At 46.1% G+C, this 23,529-nt stretch overlaps 1 protein-coding gene across 2 annotated transcripts in view; it reads right to left on the reverse strand.

Annotated features, from left to right (window-relative positions):
• Window positions 1–20,056, reverse strand: part of GAK (cyclin G associated kinase) — a 100,847-nt gene extending 80,791 nt beyond the window's left edge. For both annotated transcript variants that reach the window (XM_053297339.1, XM_053297338.1), the window contains exon 1: window positions 19,806–20,056. In XM_053297339.1, coding sequence (XP_053153314.1) covers window positions 19,806–19,947 — 142 coding nt within the window. In that variant the 5' untranslated portion in view covers window positions 19,948–20,056. The remainder of the gene's footprint in view (window positions 1–19,805) is intronic.
• Between the last annotated feature and the right edge of the window lie 3,473 nt (window positions 20,057–23,529).

Here is a 23,529-nt window from a genome sequence, read left to right on the forward strand (position 1 = left end):
CCTCAGAATCTTTTCGCACTGTTAAATGGCTGATTGCACAATAGGTTCTTAACAGGAAACCCCACAGGTCTGAGTCATAGGTATAGCTAGTTTCTTTGCAAATTGCATCACATTGCATCTCATTTACAGTGTTGCTAAGGTCTAATAAGTCATCGGCCACAACAACCACCGCCTGATGTTTCAGTGCATTCTGGATTTCTATTGGTTGCCTACTGGTCCAAAACAAACAATAAAACAAACACTTCAGAATCTCACAGATTAAGCACTCTTAGGTTGAGTCTGCAAATGCAGCAGAAGGATGTGGTAGACTAGTCTAGAATATCATTTTACTCTAGTGACAGAAGAAACACACTTCTAAAATGCACTCTCGCTCACTCACTCTTTTTTTAGTACTTCCTGCAACTAGAAAAGCCATCATACTAAAAGCAAGGAAATATCTTTCTTCCCAAAAAGCCAGCTTTCTACTTCCAGGGAGATTTTTAAAAATTCTAATTTTCTTTCCTTTTGAGAGTTGTAGGAAGTGATAAATATTTATCATGTTTAAGTTTGCATTAATCTATTTTTAACGACTATAATCAATCATATACCAGTTTAATTGAAATAGTATATACCTTTTTATTAAGTGTTACTGTGAAGGTATTGTAAGTGAAGGTGCTGGCTGACATCCAAACTAACGGGCTGGTTGAAAAACATCTTATGTTAGCAACAAGGGACAGACAGTCCACAGAGACATGTGCTTTTTCAGCAGCACAATGTTTGTCTAGAGGACAGCCATGGCAATTTATTTTTAAAATTTCATTGTTAACAGTGGAACATTTTAAGATGGAATCCTCCACATGGTCTCTCCGAGATGACCCAGAGACCAACCTGGCTGCCGCATTCTGGACAAACTGTAGTTTCTGGGCTACATACAAGAGCAGCCCCACATAGAGTGCATTGCAGTAATCCAGTCTGGAGGTTACCAGCAGATGTACCACTGTTTTGAGATCGTTCACCTCAAGAAATGGATGCAGCTGGCGTATCAGCCGAAGCTGACAAAAGGCACTTCTGGCCATCGCCTCAACCTGGGAAACCAAGAAGAGGCTTGGATCCAGAAGCACCCCTAAACTGCATACGTATTCCTTCTGGGGAAATGTGACCCCCTCCAGAACAAGCAGATCAAAATCGTCTCTCAAGTTCCGACCCCGCACAATGGATACCTCTGTCTCATCTGGATTCAGTCTCAGTTTATTATCCCTAATCCAGCCCATCACCGACTCCAGGCAGGCATTTAGGGAGGTTATGCCCTCTCCCGATGATGCTGACATGGAGAAATAGATTTGGGTGTCAACAGCATACTGATAGCACCCTGCACCAAATCATCAAATCCCCCAATGATCTCTCCCAGCGGTTTCATATAGATATTAAGCAACATTGGAGACAATATGGAGCCCTGGGGAACACCATACAAGAGTTCAGATTTTGAAGAACAGTAGTCTGCAAGGGACACCATCTGGAACCTGCCCAAGAGGTAGGAGCGGAACCACCACAAAGCAGTGCCTCCCACTCCCAACCCCTTCAGACGCTCCAGAAGGATACTATGGTCGATAGTATCGAAAGCCGCCGAGAGGTCAAAAAGGAACAACAGAGTCACACTTCCTCTGTCCATTCCCAACTGGAAATCGTCCATCAGGCCGACCAAGGCAGTCTCCACCCCATAGCCAGCCTGAAAGCCAGTTTGAAATGGGTCAAGATAATCAGTTTCCTCCAAGACTGTCTGGAGCTGGGAGGCCACCACCTTCTCAGTTACCTTGCCCAGCCACGGAAGGTTGGAGACAGGCCTGTAGTTGCTCAACTGAGTGATCCAAGGTAGGCTTCTTCAGAAGCAGTCCAATAATTGCCTCCTTAAGACAGGGAGGCATCCTACCTTCCCTCAGAGACGCATTTATAATCTCGACCAGGCCTTCTACAACAATCCCCCTGCCAGATAGTATAAGCCATGTCAGGCAAGGGTCAAGTGAACAGGTGGTAGGCTGCACCATTCCAATCAGCTTGTCCACATCCTCAGGAGTCAAACTGGAACTGATCCAACCCAACCACACAAGAGGAGTCATTGGACACCGCCAAATCAGACACTGAAATAATTGTGGAGACAGAATCCGAGTCAGCCCGAATACGAGATATTTTTTCCACAAAGAATTCATTTAACACATCACAGTGGGTAATCGATGGTTCCAGATTCTGATTCAAGAGAGGAGGGGCACATACTAGCCCTCTCACAACCCTGAACTCCTCTGCCGGACGTGAACTTGTGAATGCAATATGGGCAGAAAAGAATCGTTTCTTTGCCGCACGTATCACCTGAGCATAGGTCTTCAAATGAGCTCTATGTTGCAATCTGTCAGATTCAAGTAGAGTCTTTCTCCACCTGCGCTCCAGTCGTCTACCTCGCCACTTCAGGCCCCGTAGTTGTTCCATATACCAAGGGGCCAGTTTTGAAGCGGTTTGGAGAGACCGCTTAGGAGCAATCATGTCTATTGCCCCAGTGAGTTTGCTGTTCCAATTCTCCACCAGGGCATCAACAGGATCACCGGCAGAACCAACACTACATCCCTCCAAGGCTTCTTGAAATCCTATTGGATCCAACAACCTTCTCAGGAGGACCATGTTAACAGGTCCATCACCCCTGTGAAGGTGGGAAGTGATTGTGAGTCGAACCTTAACCAGATGGTGGTCTGTCCATGACAATGGGGAAATCACAGGATTCCCCACCCATGGAACACCCCCCTGATCAGCGTGAAAGATCAAATTCTTTTAACGACAGGAGACCCCTAAATCGTATTTCAACCTATGGAAAGTAGGGAAAGCAGTGAAGCATCAGTACTTCTAAGGTCACCATGATATATTCAGTAGTGTCCATTCCTCCCATCCCCGCTGGCTGCCCACTCCTACTCTTAGCATTAACTGCCTGAGTTAATGCAGTATATCAATTAACATACCACATTAGTTTGGCTAAACTAACAAAAAAGGGGCATGAGCCCAACTGCATCATGATAGCCAAGTTCACCTAATTGGTAGTCGGGGGGGAAACCTATAACACTAAAGCACAGTCAGGGCCTGGGTTAACCTTTTGCTCATGTGAGGCAGTATCACATTACATGGCTGCTCAAGGAGTAGCAAGTCCTGGACCAGTCACTCCCTAGACCTTGAGGAGACCTTCAGCAACATTAACTTGAGGAAAGAGTCTGTCAAAGTAGAACCCACGTGTCTGCCTGGACTCGAGTTTTCTTTTATTTTTAAGAAGGTGATGTCTAGAGCAAGAGATTAGAATGTAGGGCTGCTCAGCTTCAGCCCTCCAGGGGTTTTTGGACTAAAACTCCCATAATCCCCAGCCACTGTGGCCCATAGCCAGGGGTTATGGGAGTTGTAGGCCAACATCTGCAGAGGGCTGAAGTTGAGTAGCCCTGGATTAGAGGGAGGAAAATGGTATTCAAAGTTAATGGTTCATGGTAATGCCAGTCAGCCCTGGCCCAATACAGAGCCTGAATTACACATACTGCAACCTCTCACAATGCATGCATTTGTTAAAGCTTGCTTTTAGATGTCTGCTTCTGAAGGCCATGCGGAAAAATCTTCCAGAAATATTTGAGCAACTGGAACCCTTATGAACACACAGAAAATTCAGTATTTGATATACACCAAGGAACCACCACGCTACAGAAAGAGAGAGGTGTCTGGGTGTTTTTTGTTGTTTTTAATCTGCTCTCTTTCTCCTTCTGCTGCCTGAAGTAGCAGCAGCACAAATAGACCTGAGGAGAAGTTTTGCTTGGGTATTCAGCTTCCAGAAGTTGAGCAGAACCGAAAAACTGCTGACATTATTGTAATGAGTGGTGGTGGGGAGGCAGAATACAATATCCCTCCTCTAGCTAGGCAGGCTGCCCCCACATACAATTTTTAATATGAGCAGATTCACCCTTACAAGGAAATATTCTGGGAGATTTAAAGTAGAAAACCCCTCCCTACAAGAAAGACCTTAGGCCTTCAAGAGCATGCAACTAGAGCAAGACCCAATAAGGAGTAAGACACTATAGCAGCAACAAGGATTCATTAATAATGTGATTATAAGGGAAACTATAGGGACGACAACAATCACTGCTTCCATTCAAAGCAAAACCCTTCCCCAGGAACTAGAAGAACCATGCAGTCAGATCCCTGATGCATCTAGCTACACTAGCCCCTATCCTTCCTACTTACTTCCAAGTAAGTAATTTCCAGTTGATTCCCAGCCCAAGGCTGTTAGTCTCCCCCCGACTTTTTTTTTTTTTACAGCAGTTGCTGATCAGACCTCACTTAGAGGCATCCAGGAAAGTACTGAACTGTAACATACTCCTCCCCTGCTCCTTTATAGAATATTGTTCAGTAAACCCTGTCCCTCACTCTGGATTGAGCCACAGGGATTTGATTCTCTGGGGTTTGCTTTTTTCTTTGGAGAAACCCACTCTCTAAGCAGTCACTCTGAGGCCTAGTCCTCCCTCAAGCCTATCACTACACTTATACATATGAAAATAGGGCTCCAGTGTGCCTGGAGACAAGGAGCAGTAACCCATCAACTTTCTGATGCCTGCATGTAAGGGTTTGAAACAGATCTCTGGGTTGCATTCTCTCATTCATTCTCTAATAGTCCTTACTTCAAATCAGAGTGAAAAAGGGTTTGGAACAACCTACATGCAAGAGGAGCACCTCCTCAACTACAACAACAAGTCTCATCTACCTGAAGTATAGTTAGCAATGTGACACCTTTAGTGAGACCAGCTGACCTGCAAATCATTTAAGAACATAAGAACAGCCCTGATACATCAGGCCCAAGGCCTATCTAGTCCAGCATCCTATTTCATGCAGTGACCCACCAGAAGATGCCTCTGAGAATCCCACAGGCAAGAGGTGATGGCATGCCCTCTCTCCTACTGTTCCTCCCCTGAAACTGGTATTTAGAGGCATCTTGCCTCCGAGGCTGGAGGTGGCCGATAGCCACCCAACTAGTAGCCATTGATAGACTTGACCTCCATGAATTTGATTTTGAACCAAGCAAGTTACTACCTCCCCATCCCTACTAAGTGCAGGGTTGCACAATTCTCGAGCAACAGCTCAACATGGCTCCTGGAAAATTAAGCATGGCACCCAAGCTAAGGGTGTGCACAGAACCACGGAGCTGGGGTGGGGGGGTTCCATTAAGGGCGGGGGTTTACTTACCCTTCCCGCCACTTTCCACCTTTGGCACCGTATTTTCTGTAGCAATGGGGCGGCAGGATACCCCCCTGCCGCCCCTTTCTCCGCTTGACTGCATGCCTCCTGTAGCAATGGGGTGGCAGGATACCTCCCTGCTGCCCCTTTCCCCACTTGACCGCAAAAGGCTTTAAGAAGCCTTTTGCGTGCACGCGCCTTTTGCAGTCAAGCGGGGAAATGGGCGGCAGGGAGGTATCCCGCCGCCCCATTGCTACAGGAGGCACGCAGTCAAGCGGGGAAAGGGGCGGCAGGGAGGCATCCTGCCACCCCATTGCTACAGAAAATACAGTGCTGAAGGTGGAAAGCGGTGGTAGGAGTAAGTAAACCCTCACCCGCCCTTAAAGGAACCCCCCACCCCAATCCATCCGAACCCAAACCACCCATCCCCGGACTGGTCCGGAGGCCTGTAGAATGGCCTTTGGACCAGTCCGGGCACATCACTAACCCAAGCCAGGCAATGGACAAGAGGAGGACCAAGCAAAAAAGGTGACGTCTGTCTGTCACACACGCACACACAGTTCACAGAGAGTAGGATAGCCTTCAACCACAGGTAATTCAGGATGAAGATAAAGCTACTAGTTTTCAGCGGCTGGCTCCAGAGGATAGGTGTAGGTGGGCAAGCATCCCTCCCAGACAAGTGAAATCATCATCAGGATGAGAATGTTAAAATGAAATATACTATCATTGTGGCTGCAAAAATCTAATGTGTGGGACATTGCTCACCCACCAAGAGATGCACTTTGCCCCTTCTGTTTCTCCACCTCTCAAATGTTTTTTTTCTGGTGATGCCACTGGTTTTCAGCCCCTCACCAAGATGTTGAACCCGTTCAACAAGGATTCACCAAGGAAAGGAAGTCTAACAAGAAGTAGACTTCTGAGACTCAGGAAAGTGAGCTATGACCTGTCCCTAGTTGGGTTTCTCCCTTTTTCCCAATCCCCAGCCCAAAGAAAAACACCTGCATACTATGTAAGAGTTCAAAAGCATGACAGGCTGCTGTGCTGTTCAGGTAGTCTGCTGAGCATGATCAATCCCCTGTTCTGAGCACACTCAAGGTGCAATTTGGAATGTGGCCATAGGCAGATTCCCAGAGCAAACGAAAGACATTCCATAGCTATTCACACACCATGCAGGGCCAAGAACTTTGGAGGAAGAGGAAACATGTGTGTTCAGGATTTAACCTCGAGGTGCTATGCCAGAAAGATGGTAGTGGTGGGGGAAGAAAACATGTTAAGTTACAAAAACTAAGAAAGTAGTCACAATAGTTACAATATGTTCATCACACGTTGTATAGTACAGTATGAAAATTGAAAGTCAGGTTTCCAAGCCATCCAAACCACAAAATTTTGCTCGCCCATTCCCCATTGCAAGAATAATTTAGGGTGAGTGGGGGCAGCCCTCTCCCCACTATTGTGACTACATGAGAGGCTTCTGCAGGTTCACCTTTTTCTAGTTAAGTTGCTGGTTCCACATTCTAAATAACTTCTATTTAAAACACTTAAACAGGCCTATGTACTCAGTATGCATGACAGGCACAAATCCTTTTGGCTAAAAAACAAGAAGTTCTGGTAAGAACTAATCTGCCTGCTTTTCTTTCACTTCAATCTTAGTTGTTAGTTACCAGCTTCTACCTCAAACATTCATGGGTCCACCATCCTGAATCGGGGTAGATGACATCATCACAGACTATGCCACTGAGGTGTCCCTATGTGTCACTCACCACAACTGTACCAAATTGGTTCAAATCCATTAGGCAGTCTACAAGTTAGCCCACCTATGCTTCAAAAGTTCACGCATACACCATCTAGAATTGGGGTAGATGATATCATTACAAATTATGCCATTGAGATGTCCCTATGACTGTGGCAAATTTGGTGTGTTCCCACCTGCTGCCAGAAAGCCCCACTTATAGCAAAGGCACTCTCATCCATTACCCAGAGGTGGTTTCCAAAGGGACTTTTGGTGCCCATTTGGGTTACGACACAGGCCAGACACCAATGCAACTAAGCATGCACAATGCTGGACTTCGCAGTTGCATTCAGCCCCAGCTTATGTACATCACAGCTATCTAGTCACTGGACCCCTCCCATAAAACAACTGTGATCCACCTAGCTCACAGTTATAAAAATGTGACAGATGTGTTAACTACACTAAGAATGGAAAAGAGAAATACAAGTGCTCTAATGTGTTCTCTTGCGTCCTATTAAAAGCCAGACATTTTAAGATGTGGGCAGGAAATTATCTCTCTCAGATTAAAATTATTCTATAAATCTCAGTCCTCACCCACAATGAGCATTTGTTCCAGACTCGAACACTTGTTTTTACTCCTTAAAGCCTTAACCAAATATAAATGCACATAATTCAAAGAATGCACATGTTAACACAGGATTATCGAGTGCCATGGAACTTTCAAGGTTGCTTCTCATTAGTGGGAGTATTAATCACATGCAAATTTTCTTCCCCTTCTCAAAGTACTTAGAACAATTTGTGCCAAGCAATACCGAAAGTTGTATTGTGCTCAGAAACACCACTATTTCATTCCACACAAAAGCTTTAAACCATTCAATTCAACCAACTCCAATGGTCTAATTGATTCCATTTTAAAAACCCAAGCTACAATAGGATATTAATCTGGACTGTAAAAACACTCTCGCAAATGGCTTAACAACTTAAATAGTTTTGTTATTCAAAGTGAATGTAGGATAAACAGCTATTTGCCACTGACAGGGGCTCAGAACTGTTCCAAGCAATTTTGCACTAATCTCAGGTCTACCTACTGAACAATGTAGTTTTTAGCACATGATGTAAGTGGTTGCTTCTCCACACATCAGGTCTACAGCAGAAAATCCTCACTGCTAGACAAATCATATGCCCCCCTAAGAACATAAGAAGGGCCATCTAGTCCAGCATCCAGTTTCACACAGTGGCCCACCAGATGCCTCTGGGGAGCCCACAGGCAAGAGGTATGTGCATGCCCTCTCTCCTGCTGGTGCTCCCCTGCAACTGGTATTGAGAGGCATCGTGCCTCTGAGGCTGGAGATGGCCCACGGCCATCAGACTAGTAGCCATTGATAGACCTGTCCACCATGAATCTGTCTAAGCCCCTTTTAAAGCCATCCGAGCTGGTGGCCATCACCACATCCCATGGCAAGGAATTCCATAGATTAATTATGCATTGTGTGAAAAAGTACTTCCTCTTGGCAGTCCTAAATTTCCCAACCTGCAGTTTCATGGGGTGACCCCTGGTTCTAGTATTGTGAGAGAGGGAGAAAAAATTATCTCTGTCCACCCTCTACACTCCATGCATAATTTTATAGACCTTGATCATGTCTCCCCTTAGTCACCTCTTTTCCAAGGTAAAGAACACCAGATGCTGTAGCCTAGCCTCATAAGGAAGGTGCTCCAGGCCCCTGATCATTTTGGTTGCCCGCTTCTGCACCTTTTCCAGTTCAACAATATCATTCTTAAGATATGGTGACCAAAGCTGTACACAGTACTTTAGATCTGGCCACACCATAGATTTGTATAAGGGCATTATAATATTAACACTTTTATTTTCAATCTCCTTCCTAATGATTCCTAGCATGGAATTAGCCTTTTTCACAACTGCCGCGCACTGCGATGACACTTTCAATGAACTGCCCACCACGACCCCAAGATCTCTCTCCTGGTCTCTCTCTCCCCTCTCTAATGTTAGATTGAAGTGGTTTGTGATCAAGTTCATACCACCTAGAGCTCTGCAGGGTCCTAAAACAGTTTCTATTATGCAGGGACATAATGCAAAAGAGCTTACATATGATGTGCACCATTCCAAGTGGTCTACAACTCACAAAGTATTCAAAGGGGTTTGCTTCAGATATCTCACCTCCACCCAAGCCCCTTTAAAATGCATGTCAAGTTCAGATTGGTGCTTGGCTTTCAAATGAATGTAAATATATGCAACAGATTTCATTGTAATCCATCAGTGCTCAAGGGAATCGTTGCATAACCTCTATTCTTGACCCACTGAAATGCACAGGGCACTCAAACTGCATAGGGCACTCAATGATACGCACATTAACTTTTGTTACGCTATTTCAATCTTGAAGGCAGAAATCACAATTTTGCAGACCCATGTGTCAGAATGCACTAGCGTATCTAAATTCTCCTGCTGGTAATCACAATTCCAAACACAGTCCCAAACCTTACCATAAACTGGAAAATACATAACATGCAATGAAGTTTCAACGAACATTTACTCTAGTGCCATCAAGACCTCTGCTCATGTTATTTTCCCCCACTATACAAGAAGCAAAGCCCACAATGGGAAGCCAATGGGGATACATCAGATGTGGAAATCCTATATAATAAAAGGCTAAGTGAGTGGCCGTGGCTTTGGAACGTTGGGGATCTGCGCCCCTGCCTCCCTGGGCTGTTCTGGGCCTGCGCGAAGCGCAGGCCCAGAAGAGCCCAAGGGACACAGGACCTCAGACACCAGTGTCCCACAGCCACGGGCGGCCATTAGCCGGTGTGTGGCGGCGGGGAAAAGTGGCCGAGGCGGCGGCAGAGCCGCCGCCTCGGCCATGAGCTGCGGCACGGCGAGAGGAGGCCGAGGCAACCAGAAGCGGCCGCCCTGAAAAAGGCGAGGGCAATGGCGGCGGAGGAAGACCGAGACGGGGAACAGGGAAGCTGGGCGAGGTGGCGGCGAAGCCGCCAACGAGGCTCCCGCCCGCTCACAGCCGTCGCCCCCGCCTGCTCACCCGCCCTCCCAGCTGCCCAAAATCACCTTCCCCGCTCCCCACCCAAAAAAGATTAAGGGCCAAAATGGCCCATGAGAAGGTCGCCGCCCCCGCCTATTGCCCTCCCGCCCACCCAGCTGCCGAAGACCACCTTACCCGCTCCAGCCCAAGGGAAAAGAGAGGAGCTCACGAGCAGAGCTCCTCTCTGTGCTAAGTCACTGCTCAAACTGCCGCTATGGACGCAAAGGACGCCTATTGCGTCCGTTGCGACAGTATGGGCAGCAGCTTAACACAGAGAGTAGCTCTGTTCCCGAGTTCCTCTCTTCTCCTTTGGGCTGGAGCGGGTAAGGTGGGCTCCAGCAGCTGGGTGCGCGGGAGGGCGATAGGCGGGGGCGGCCACCTTCTCATGGGCCATTTTGGCCGTTATTCATCCACACACACACACCCCAAAAAAGTATAAGCAAAATAAGGAAGAACAAAAACAGAGACAACAACAAAAAACAACAACAAAAAGAGAGAGGGGACAAGGGGGGAAAAAGAGACAGAAAGAGAGAGAGAGAGAGAGACGGAAAAGACGGGATAGAAAGCTAGCGCCCGTTATCATAACGGGCTTAAAAATACTAGTATAACTATAATAAGCTAACAAAACTTGAGAATGGCTAGACATGTTTTTATTATCCACCAAGTCCCCACATGTCTGATTTTCCAGAACTTTAATAAAAAGCAAATAATGTCTCAGCAGTAAATGGAAATGTGTCCATGTATTGTCAAATCACAGCAGGCACGAATTCCCCCACCCCACCTGACTCCTTGTATTTTTCAACATGGGCTTTCTTCCTGTGGAGGAAAATGCAACATTAAAATCTCTTCATGTTTGCTGTGGGGAAACCACTCCCTAAAGACAGTGAGCAAGTGACCTACAAGATAATACCCAACAGTTGTTTCCTAGTAACTTAAAAGTTTCAGCTCACAGCAATTAAATATTTACAGGACCTCTACTTCAAGAACATCTCATTCAGCTATTAACATGCAGACTACAATTGTTCCTAAGAGGCACTAGATTTCAACACTTTTTAGTACTGTATGCCAAGAAGCTTTAAGATGGAAGCTGAGCAGTGCTCAAATTTAGCCTAATTTAACCAAAAAAAACCCCACCCTAATATAGTATGTACAGGATCCGATTTTTGCCTGGCCTGCCCCTCCCCTTGTTCTTGACTTCACAACAACTGCCCTTTGCACTTCTCCCAAGTCCAACTTTGGAGTTAAAAAGGATGGTGAGAGCTTGCTGCCTTGGCCCTAAACTCCTTGGCAATACAGCTGAAACCCCATCATTCTTCCCTGCTCCAGAGTTTAAAGGGGGAGAGAACTCGGCAGTTTGGTTGACATCAACAAAATGGCTGAGCAGGACTGCCATGCAACTGCTGAGATGATCCATATTATGCAGAGTTGGTCCCCAAGTCCAAGGCTGCGAGGAAGACTGAGGCTTGCTCATGTTCGCTACCAGACAGGGACCCACTTGTTAAAGTGAGTGAAAATGTGCCAGTCTGAATATCTGTGCTGCTTCACTTCCACTGCCAATTCCAACCCTAGGCTATGAACTTGCAACTGCTTTCCACAAGAACAATTTGGAGTGCAATTAAAGATTCATTTTCAAAACCAAAGCGCTGGTATAATGATGAAAAAGCATAGCAGCTGAAATTTTTGCAGGACACCTTCAATCGATCATAGCAATGCACAAAATAATAGAAAACATACCCCAGAGAGTAAGAAGATCCTAGGCAAGCAGTAAAAGCAGCATCAGCGAACTTCTTGCAAGTCAGCATCTACCAACCATGACAGTCAGGTTGCATCTGGCTTGATGGGTCAAAAGGCATAAAAGTCTGTACTACAATTAAACCATCTCTGAAGAATGCTCAATTGACAGAGCCCTTCTGTCAGCAAATCTAAATCAAGGTTGTATGATTAGTCATATATGCTGCCAGGTAGCATATTTTATGATATGTTGGCCTGCTATTGCCGTACACTCCGCTGTGTCTTCACTGTGTTTTCTGAAGCCTTATGCATCACAGGAAGGTTGAAGTGCCCTATCATTTAGGTATGCTTCCACTAATTGCTATTGTGCTTCTGAAACATATTTAACTGCCAGTGTCACATCCTTTGTCAAAAGATCTATTGCAACATTTGCTTCTGAAACATCAATTCCTTCTCCCTAAATAGCAAAAAAAAGTCATTCTCCTGCCAGCCAACTTCCTGCCTTTTCTCACTATAAAAAATCATAAAGATCTTAAAATTGTGATCATAAAGGCTACTAGTGCTCCTGGGAAACAGCCTACGATTATTGGAATAATAGGCACCACCAGAGGTTTTGAGCACTTAAGAAAGGCACTAGATAGTCTAATAGCAGCACTCTCATCTATGTCCTTCATAAGCATATCCACACAAAATGCCCATCAGTTTTATAGCAGTTTTATCACAAATAATCCTGGGAATTATAATCTTGGATGTGCCAAATATTTGAGTGTCCTTTGAACAGAGATTACTTTAATTTATAGAGCATATTTATTTCCCACATTCTAGGACAATCCCTTCTTTTCCCTCTTTCTATTTTTGTCTAGCTTCATCCAAAACGTAAAATAGAAGGTACTGATAGCTATCAAGTAATCTTAAGCAAGAGGGATGGAAGTCAATATGTCATGGCTCTAAGCTGAAACAACTCAAGATGCAAAGCTGCAACACTGTTTTCTGATAAGTCATCAAACAACACGTTAAAACTGCTGAAGACAAATTGCCAATAAAAAGATGCAGAGGGTTTCAGGCTGATCTTTGGGAACTGCCACACACTCACTGGTATCAGTGAGCATGCAGAACTTGAACTACGATCTTTCAAAATATACTGTGTGAAGTGCCAATGTAACACAAGCCATGGGAAAATGAGCACCTTTGGCCCAGCCCTTCCCGTTTCACTTGTGACTTCTCCCCTTTCACCAACAGCCTTAACCAAAGTTAAGGGTTACACCTGTACTAACCTTCACAATGGGAACACTGGTTAACCTTAACCATTATAACCAGGTTTGGGCATTGGCTCGCACATCCTGGTTAATGCTAGCCAGGTTACCCTTTAGCTATGCCTTAGAGTCAGACTATCATGGTAGGAGGAAATCTGAAAACATGGGAAAGGGTCGAGAAGAGAACACACAAACCTGCAGTCCGCTCTTAATCACCAAAGTTAGAGATCAAGTGTATCTGCATTAGGCCCAGCCGTGGCTTCCAAAAGCAAACCCAACAAATGCAACTGTGACAGCAGAAACACCATGAAGCCAGAAGAGGTGTGGGCATTTTTATGTATTAATTTGTTGATTTAAATAATGTCACCCTCACATCAAATTTGCCGGACAGAAGAGGTGTGGGCATTTTTATGTATTAATTTGTTGATTTAAATAATGTCACCCTCACATCAAATTTGCCGTATCTTCTCTCAAATGATATCCCAAAATATAAGACCAAGACTATCTCAAACACGTTACTAGCCACTGCATGCCCTTGAGGAGTTAAATGTAGGATTTTTGATAGTAATGCTTTTTATATTTTTATATCAAGCCTCTTTAATTTGAAGCTTTAAGAGGATTATGTTCTGCCACATGTCTAAATAAGCCATTTATCAAATGGCAAGCATAAAGATTCTGCTAGCTGAGGCGCAAGAGGGTGGGAGCAACAGTTCACACCGATCTGCAATGGATGAGTCCACCACTCTTTTTTCAAGTTTGAACCATCATACTCAAAAGTAGGATGGATGAGTCCACCACTCTTAATGGGGTGATAACGGGCTGTTATAACGGGCTGTTAAAAGATGAGTCCACCAAGTTTGAACCGTCATACTCAAAAGTATGACAAGCAGAAACACAGGCAATCTGCTATTTACATCAACCTTAAGGCCTAATTCATGCCTTACCATTATTTAGAGAACTCTCGAGTGGTCTCAGGAAATCTACTAGTCTATGACGAGTAAAAAATGATGCCTGGTGAGTGAAAAAAGTCCTGATGAGTAATGTACCAACATAGCGCTCAAGAAACCATCTGACGAGTAAAATATTTGTCTGTCTAGTGAAGTGAGCCAACATTTCTTGACACCTATCAACCTCTACACTTGATACAGAATGGTGCTGGCATGACTCTGGATTGTACCACTGCATATCATAGGTAAGGGAATAATATTTCTGAATCCCCATCACCAAGGACTTACTGCATTTATTCAATTAGGAGGCCACCCTCTCACCCTAATATGATAGTTTGCTAGATGAAGTCAACTCACGCACTGAAGGGTATTCAAACAGTACTTCAGACAACAGAATAAGCTGAAAACATAACAGAAAATGCTGTGGCATACCAGTGCCACAAAAAACACCCATGCACTATAAAACACCATACCCCGCCCTCCTCCCCCAAAAAATAACACAGCCATGCACTCCTAGCTGGCCCTCCTCCTCCTCCTCCTCCTCCTCAACAACCACCTTCATTTCACTTGCTTGAGAAGGGATGACTGTCTCTTTAAAAACAGTAAACTACACTGTAGTCTACAGTACAATCTCACTCCATGCTCTTTTCTTCTTCTTCTTACAGATGGATCTAATAACCAAAGACTGCTTTGTTATTTATTCAGCTTTCACATTTTCTGGGAAAGTTTACTTAGACACACAAATGGATTCCCTCATGAGTGGCAAGGCTCTGTAGTACACACGCTCAGAAGTAGCTGCACACAGATATACAAATCCCCCAAATGAAGTTAGAATTAAAGGCACACTCCCTGTCGAACAACTTGAAAAGATATCATCACCTATGAAAATATGGGGCAACACTTCTCCATGCCTCGACTGAAAAATGTATAGAGGAATGGCCAGATGCAATAGCTTCAGGAGCGGTATCATGCTATTGGGTTATCACAGTTTGAGGGTGTATTCACAGCACATGGAGCCACCAGTTAGACTCACTGGACCTTGCTGCTGCCACACATGAATTGAGACTGCGTTACTGAACACATCCAGTGCTCACTTGTGGCTGTGCATTGCAAGAGAAAGATCAGTAATGGTGGCCAAACTGTCTTACAGGGAACCTTGACCGCCTTTGGATCCTTTCATAAAGGAACTCCTCATAAGCTTTTAAAGGGACCAAGATATCCCTGGGGGGAAATCTGAAAGTCACTGAAACATTCAAGTTGTATAGAAAATATTTCCAACGAACCTATTTTTTGTACAATAGCATTCTAGCTTCTCAAAGCAGGGCTATTGCTTCTATTCAAGTTAGCCTTTCAACAACAGATTTTTAAAAGACACAGAGCCCAGAGAAGTAGTTGTTATAAAGATCTTAATGCTTTTCGCCTTTCACATATTAATATCATTTATTTATTTTATCTTTATGTACCACCTGGCATGGGTATCTCTAGGCTGTGTACAGAATTTAACACAAATATACAACTGATTAAAAGCAATTAAAACAATTTCACAGACTTAAAAGAGTTAACAATTTCATGAGATAAACAACAGTTTAAAATTAGTTTCAATTAAAAGCCTGGGAGAACAGGTGTATCTTGAGGATCTTCCTAAAAGCAAACAGATGGAGATGCTCTTATTTTGACAGGGAACATATTCCAAAGCCCTGGGGCACCCAGAGAAGGCCTGTTTCCAAGCCGTCATCAAATGAGCCGGTGGCAACCATAACTGAACTTCTCCAGATGATCTCAATAGAGTTCATGACAAAAAAAGGCACTCTCTTAAGTACCCTGGACCCAAGCCATTGAGGGCTTTATAGGTAATAACCAGCACTTTGTATTTCACTTGAAGACATATTGGAAGCCAGTGAAATTATTTTTAAATCGGTGTTATATGGTACCTTTGCGTTATCCCAGAGAGCTGTCTGGCTGTCACATTCTGTACCAATTGTAATTTCCAGTCTACGTACCAAGGCAGCAGCCTCACGTAGAGTGCATTACAGTAGTCAAGCCTGGAGGTTACCAGCATATGCACCACTGTTTGAAGGCCATTTACCTCCAGAAATGGGCACAGCTGAAGGTGGTAAAAAGAACTACTGGCCACGGCCTCAACCTGAGAAACCAGAGAGAGTTTTGGATCCAGGAGCACTCCCAAGCTATGTGCCTGATCTTTCAGGGGGAGTGCAACCCCATCCAGAACAGATGGATCTAAACCATCTCTTGGGTCCCTACCCCCAACAGTCAGTACCTTTGTCTTATTTGGATTCAACTTCAGTTTGATATACCTCATCCAACTCACTACCACCTCCAGACAGGCATTTTTAAAAGTTATGCCATTTCTGGATGGGGTTGATAGAGAAATAGAGCTGGGTGTCATCAGCATATTGATAACACCCTGCACCAAACCTCCTGATGATCCATCCCAGAGATTTCATGTAGATGTTAAAGAGCATTCGGAACATATGGAACATATGAACTTGGTGTATGCGAAATACCCCAAGAATGTACTTCCAATATACAATGAACACACTCTTCTTCCTGTGAATCACAAGGTTTAAACAGCAGCACATATTTAAACTGAGGCTAGAATATTTTCAACAGTGCCCTAGATACATTCAGGCAACTAAGCTATACAACTCACAACAGCTACTTACTATTCTCAGAAAGCAAATGACCATCAGGGAGGTTCAATACAAAATTAGAAATTGAATCCCACTCAGGTTTATGCTCTTCCTCTTTAGTCAAGTCTGATTCAGCAAAACATAATCCCGTTATCAACAAATACACACTACAGTTGACATTGAAAATCCCGAGATCTACAATACACAGATCATCCCAATGCAGTGAGAGATTCACATGTATGAACAGTCTTCGATGGATGCTGCTGATGTGGATCCAGATACATTCAGATACATATCTCCAGCTGCAACGCAATGCTCATCTGAGCCCCACTGAACTGATCAGCCACATCTTTAAATACAAATGAGAATGTACATCTCCTTCTGAAGCCACTAGTTGCTATTTCTTACTATGCCTTGCCTACAAATTGACAGGGACATGGTTTCTGGTGTGGAAAGGCATGACAGGCGTGGCCGGGGGTGGGTGGGGGGAGAATCTGCTTTGATCTACAATGCTTACTGAGTGGCCCCAGTCATCATCAAAATATGTAATGTTTAACTGATCACTCTCCATTAACTTCTTGCTAAAGGTTCAAAAGTCTCAAGTGACTTGGTCACTTTACAAATATATCTTCTCAAATCTAGCAAAACTCATGTCCCAATGCACAAGTGGGAATGAAAGTGTGCATTAAGACTATGGGCCTACCGAGCCAATCAAAACTTGCCTCAAAACACATTTTAAACTTTGCAGGGCTGTTCTACCGAACTTGGTCAGAAGAACAGCACTTTTATAGACACAATGGGGGATCAGGGTTCCCACTTATTCAAGAAAAAGCAGGGGGGAGAGAGGGGGGAGGTGTTTCAGTGCCAGAAAAAGCCACGCAGTTTCCAAAGGGCTTAATAAAAAGAAAGGTTCCTGAACTAGTGCGAGAGGGTACCCTTGCTGGTGCATTTTCTGTTTATCTTCTAAAAAACATGCACTCTTCCTGCATTAGGTTGGTGTGAGTTGAGCCTCATGTACAAAACTGATAACATGGCAAGGCACAGGGCGCGAAAAGAATTGCATGATTTCATTTGCTATGCCATAGCCATTCCCCAATAAGTGACTGTGAGCTCCAGAGCAGGGATTCTCAACGTTGGGGTCCCCAGATGTTATTGGACTTCAACTCAACTTCACACACAAGTAGCCCAAATTCACTTTTGGAATTATTTGTCATTTTATTTGTTCCATTGTTTTAAAAAAAATGTTGCCATTTTTAAGAAGCTATATAAGGGCTGCAGGGTTCCCCCCTCCCCCTGCCCTAGCTCTTAATAGCAGTTTAACACAGACATTTAGCATGGGAAGCTTTCACCACACGGAGATCAGTAGGAATAGTGCTGTCACTTCCCACTTCACCATCCAGAGAGACAGAATGAGCAGAGGGCGCCCTGTGGGGTCTTTGCAGTCTCTGCCTACCCTCTCTCCGAGCAGTGCAGTGGTTGAGGTTGGGTTCAGTAAGCCAACTCCTCACTGCCATGCTGCCCACAGAGAGAAGACAGGTGAGCAATGTCTTCTCACCTCAGCTCACACACCTGTGCGCTCTGGTCTGGGCCTGCAGCCCACCCAGGAATGCACAAACTCACTTGCTTGTCTGCCCTCTTCTTCCAAGTGGCACAGCAGATTGCCATACCAGGCAGAACGCAAAAAAGCAGAGACAGGAGCTGTTTGTTTCCTCTTACTGACCTGTGCTCTCTCCGAGCAGCACTGTGAAGTGGGTCTGCTGCAGCCAATCCCAACCACGGCGCCACCCAGAGAGGTTTGCAAGCAACAAGCCAGAAATGAGTGGAGCCGCCTCCGTTGCCACTTGCCCTCTTCCGCTGGCTGAGGTGGCAAGAAACTGCTGTGCCACTACACTGACCAGAGCGAATGTGGGTGAGTAAGCAGTCAGTGGAGACCTTCACTCATTTGCCTGCCTTCTCCCCCTGGACAGCAGGCAGACAGGTAGGGAACTAAGGGGAGGCAGCAGCTGCTCCCCTGCTTGGATGGGCAAGCAAGCAGACTATCGCAAAGAAGAGCCAACTCCACACCACACACCTGCTTAGCCAAGGGCTGCGCAACTTTGGCCATCCTGCAGAAGTTGGACTACAACTCCCATAACCTCCAATTTCCAACCACTGAGGCTGGGGATGGTGGGAGTCGTACTTCAACAGCCAGAAAGCTGAAGCTGTACCACCCTGTGCTAGATAGTGGTGCTGGGCCCAGTGATCCTTCTCATTTTTTTCATCTCCGTGCGGAATGAGTTGGCGGCAATACCAAGGCAGTGTGTGCACACCTGCATTCAGAATGGGGCCTTCCTGATTCAGCCTCAGTGGGATCTAAAATGAACTGAACGGACATCCAAAAACTTGTGAGCGCATGCATGTGCACACACCTTAGAGGGAACAGTGGTGGGGGCCCAACACTGGCTGCTGGACAGAGAAAGAGAGATGAAAGACCAACAAGTGACAGCAGCAAGTCCACCTCTGCGCCATCCAAAAAGGAGAGCAAACAAGCACTAGCAAAGGGAAGCCGCTATTCCTTGTAGCCACTACCACCCCAGGATAGCCCCTGCCATCGCTCTCTGGCTCTCTGGACAGTGAAGGGATGAGGAGCACCTTCACTCACCTGCCCACTCCCTCTGGGCGGTGGTGCTCGGCCTCATTCCCACCGCTGGCCAAAGGAGGACGGCAGGTGAGCAAGCCAAGGTGGCTGCTTCTTGCTACCTCTTTGGCAGGTGAATGAGAGAGAAAGCAGCACCTGTGCCCTCTTCCCTCCGACTCCGGGCAAGAGAGGAAGCCGAAGAGAAGATGCATTCGACCAAGGAGCGGGGCCCGGGGCCAAGAGAGGGAGTCCAAAGCTCCCAGGGGGCCTCCAGTCCCGCCCTAGGGGTGGCGGGTGATCCACAGCGGCAGCTCATCGGGGGCAGCACTGAGGGTCCCTCCGTGGCTGCCCGGGGAAAGGAAAGCCCGGGCTTCGATCCCGCTTAGGCTGGTTGCGCCTTTGCAGGCTCCTATTATGTTTTGTGTTAGGAATCTTAAAACAAGTAGAGCGGGGAGGGGGAGGCAGAGGATCGTGAAGGCGGAATTGGGGAGGATGCGGAGGAGAAGGCGCGGCGGCGGGAACCCCTTCCTTTCTCCCCCCCCCCCGCCGGAGCTCCCCACGGCACCCCCGAACCGTTTCCCTCGCCGCCCCCGGGCCGCCCACACACCTTCGGCGATGACCTTCTTGATCCGCAGTTTCATCTCGCCCATCTCCACCACCTGCCCCACGAAGTCATTCTGGTCTCGGCTGGCGGCCCCCAAGGAGCCCGGCCCAGCCAGGAAGTCCAGCGCCGACTGGAAGAGCGACATGGCCAGCGCAACGGGGGCCGAGGGAGATCACGGGCCGGTTCTGCCAGCCGCTCCCTCTGGTGCGCCGCCTCCCCCACCAATTGTAGCCCTTCCCAGCTACCGTATTCCCTTCCCCGTAGGCCCGCACGCCCCGCCCCCTTCCGTCTTATAGCCCCGCCCTGCAACCATAGAGGTAAAAACGCACCCGAGTGACACATCGGATTGACTTCCGCTCGAAACGGAAATTGGGGCGTCTTTATAGGCGCCACTGCAATCATACACATTTAAATGTTTCCCACAAAAGAAGGTCTAAGTGACAAAGAGCAGGGATTATTGACTTTGCGGCTCCCTTGTGTTTGGAGATAGAGGCATGCTGTAGTCCCATGAGACTGAGTCTCAGCTCCTGCTCCCTCCGCTTGTAGGGCCGCTGTAAGCCATTCTCAGTCTCTCCCGGCTGCGATATGAAGAGAGCACTGTCCTGCGTTGCAGCGTTGTCATAAGCCAGGGGTTTTCAAAGTTGGTTCCCCAGATGCTGTTGGACTACAACTCCCATCAACCCCAGCCGCCATGGCCATTGTAGCTGGGTTTGATGGGAGTTGTAATCCAACAAGACCTGAGGTACCAAGTCTGAGAACCCCTGTCGTTAGCCGTCTCTCTCAGCTTTAGCTATCCCCCGAATATGCAAGATGAAAATGATCACACCTGGCTAGCTCTGTTGCGGAGCTGCCGTAAGACATACTTCCTAAGCCTCGGCTGTCCCTGCCCTGCCATATGGGGATAATAACTGGACTATTTACAGCACTTTTAAAATAAACCTTTTAAAGCTCCGTCAAATTAGAATTGTCCCGCGCAAAGAAGAAGACCCGACTCCGAGTATGAATGAACATCGAAAAGATAGCAACAAACAAGCTCAGTCCCGGCTACAAGCTAAGGAATTGCTACTCTAGTTCATTTTTAAGTCTATGTTCCTATGCCGCGAAAGAACACTTTTTCCGCCAGAACACAAACCGGCTTCTGGCAGTCAAGCCGCGCCCATTTTATGTCAGACCTATGATCCAATTGGTCGCCGCAGCCCAGCATCATAAGCCCTGTCACCGCCCTCCTTCCGGGGTTCGAATCTTTGATCTTTCTCTGTTCTGTGCCTGCTGCTTGTTTTGGCATTCGCTGCTCTCTCGACTGCTGCTGACGTTGTCAGGGCGCTTTCGTCATCATTCAGAACTCGGCTCACGTGGTTTATGGTTATTGGTGCGGATTGTGACAATGTGACGTAATTCTGACGGCGGTGAATGAATTTACTGCTTAGGTTGCTCCTTAGGTCCGCTTATTATGTGTAGTCCGATCCTGAGCTTTTTTCCCGCATGCCTAGGAAAGTAGCCAAAAGGTCCATCCGTTTCAGCTTCCTGTTTCCCACAGTAATTGCCATATGATCCTTGAAACTCCTGAGGAGGACAGAATATAATGGCCACCTTTTTTTGCTCATCCTCAGGTTCTGGTGTTTAGGCACACTGCCACTGAACCTGGAGGCTCCATGTCGCTATTATGGCCAATATTTGTTTATTTAAAACATTTTTATCCCACCTGAGAGGAGGAGAGAGAGGAGAGCTGGTCTTTGGGAAGCAAGCAGGACTTGTCCCCTTAGCTAAGCAGGGTCTGCCCTAGTTGCATATGAAGGGGAGAATAGAAGTGTGAGCTCTGTAAGATATTCTCCTTAGGGATGGAGCCACTCTGGGAAGAGCAGAAGGTCCAAGTTCCCTGTCTGGCATCTCCAAGAGAGGGCTGAGAGAGATTCCTGCCTGCAACCTTAGAGAAGCCCCTGCCAGTCTGTGAAGACAATGATGAGCTAGATAGACCAATGGTCTGACCCAGTATATGGCAGCTTCCTATGTTCACCTTTCCAATTAAAAAAAACTGCCCAAGGCAGCTAGCAACATAATAAAATACAATAAACATTAATTGTGGTAAACCCACATTAAAAATAAGCACAGCAATGCAACCTAATCAGACCTGCCTCAAACTACAGTATTAGAATGAGATAATAAAAACTTGGTGGAATAAAACTTTTGGCCTGGCCTCAGAAAGACATCAGCAGTGTGGCAAGAAAAGCTTCCTTTGAGAGGGATTTCCAAAGTAAGAACAAAGCCACAGAGAAGGCTCTCCTGCATCCCAGCCAAATGTATATCCAGTATTGGTAGGACACAGATCTCTAGCATATTTTAAAGTCCAGGCACATTCATATAGGAGGAAGCAGCTTTTCAGTTATCTTGGACCCAAGCTGTTCACAACTTTAGCCGTTAAGAAACCAGTTCAATAGCCCGTTATTCTCCTCCAAGTATATCTAAGATTTGTAAAAGGCTGCTTAAGCTAGTGCCCATCACTGAAGATAGCAAATTAATGTATCAATAAAGTCAAACAATGCATTTAGGAACATAGGAAGCTGCCTTATACCAAGTTGGACCATTGGTCTATCTAGCTCAGTATTGTCTACACAGACTGGCAGTGGCTTCTCCAAGGCTGCAGGCAGGAGTCTCTCTCGGCCCTATTTTGGAGATGCCAGGGAGGGAACTTGGAACCTTCTGCATGCCAACATGCAGGTGCTCTTCCCAAATCACACGTCTCCCATTCAAATGCAATCAATGATGGACCCTGCTTAGCAAAGGAGACAATTCATGCATGCTACCACAAGACCAGCTCTCCTCTCAATTATATTTTGTGCTTCCATACACAGATTCCATAAATAAAAGGCCTGTAGTCCCTGCACAGGCGGCTTTTTGTGCAGCGGACCAGGTGTGGAGAGAGAGCAGGGAGCAATTTTCAAAATTCCTTTCAAAATTCCTTTCTTCATGCATAGACATGTTCCTCGGCATTGCGCAGCCTTCAGGAACATGTTTATGACATGGCCCCTCTCCCCTCCCCTGCCACTCACAGTCTGCTGTGTAAGAAACAGTCAGCAGAGGGACGCCAAAGGTTTCTTCTGGACCTATAACCATTATCCCATTGCTGGAAGGCCGCAGTTCACATGGGCCACGGACAAACTCTGTTCTGCCACAACACCAGGAGGAAATCAGCTTACAAGAGTAGGGAAAGGGAGTGCAAGTCTTATTCATAAAATGTGTCCAAGTCTTATTCATACAAGGTGATTAGGTCTGAACTGGCCCTATGTCCATCCGTCTGTATGCAACTTTCTGTAAATTTTAGTAGAATGCTTTGGTGCGGTGGGCAACATCAGGACTGGCCCTAGGGTTTTTGGCACCCTAGGCGAAGTTTGACTTTGCCCTGTTGTGTTTGTGATTGTTCTAGTAAAGCACCAAGAGGAAGCTGACCACGCCAGTTACGATGTAGTGCAGAGCCTTATTGTTGTAGTTAGTCAAGAACAAGCATGGAGATTGTAGTGCAGTATAAAGTAAATAGGATTCATTAGGTTAAGTACATTTGAGAGAGGAAAGACCTAGCCTAACTATGAGCTACATAGTGAATAGGAGGGGAGAGAGAGAGATGTTCCCATCTGCTCTCCAAAGAGAAAGGGAGTAGAACTGACTCGCTACAGGAAATACCTGAGGAGTCAAGGCAGGGGTCACAGAGTAGAGGCAAAGCAGGGACAGGTAA

The sequence above is a fragment of the Hemicordylus capensis genome, chromosome 2, assembly GCF_027244095.1.
Source record: "Hemicordylus capensis ecotype Gifberg chromosome 2, rHemCap1.1.pri, whole genome shotgun sequence".
Lineage (NCBI taxonomy): Eukaryota > Metazoa > Chordata > Lepidosauria > Squamata > Cordylidae > Hemicordylus > Hemicordylus capensis.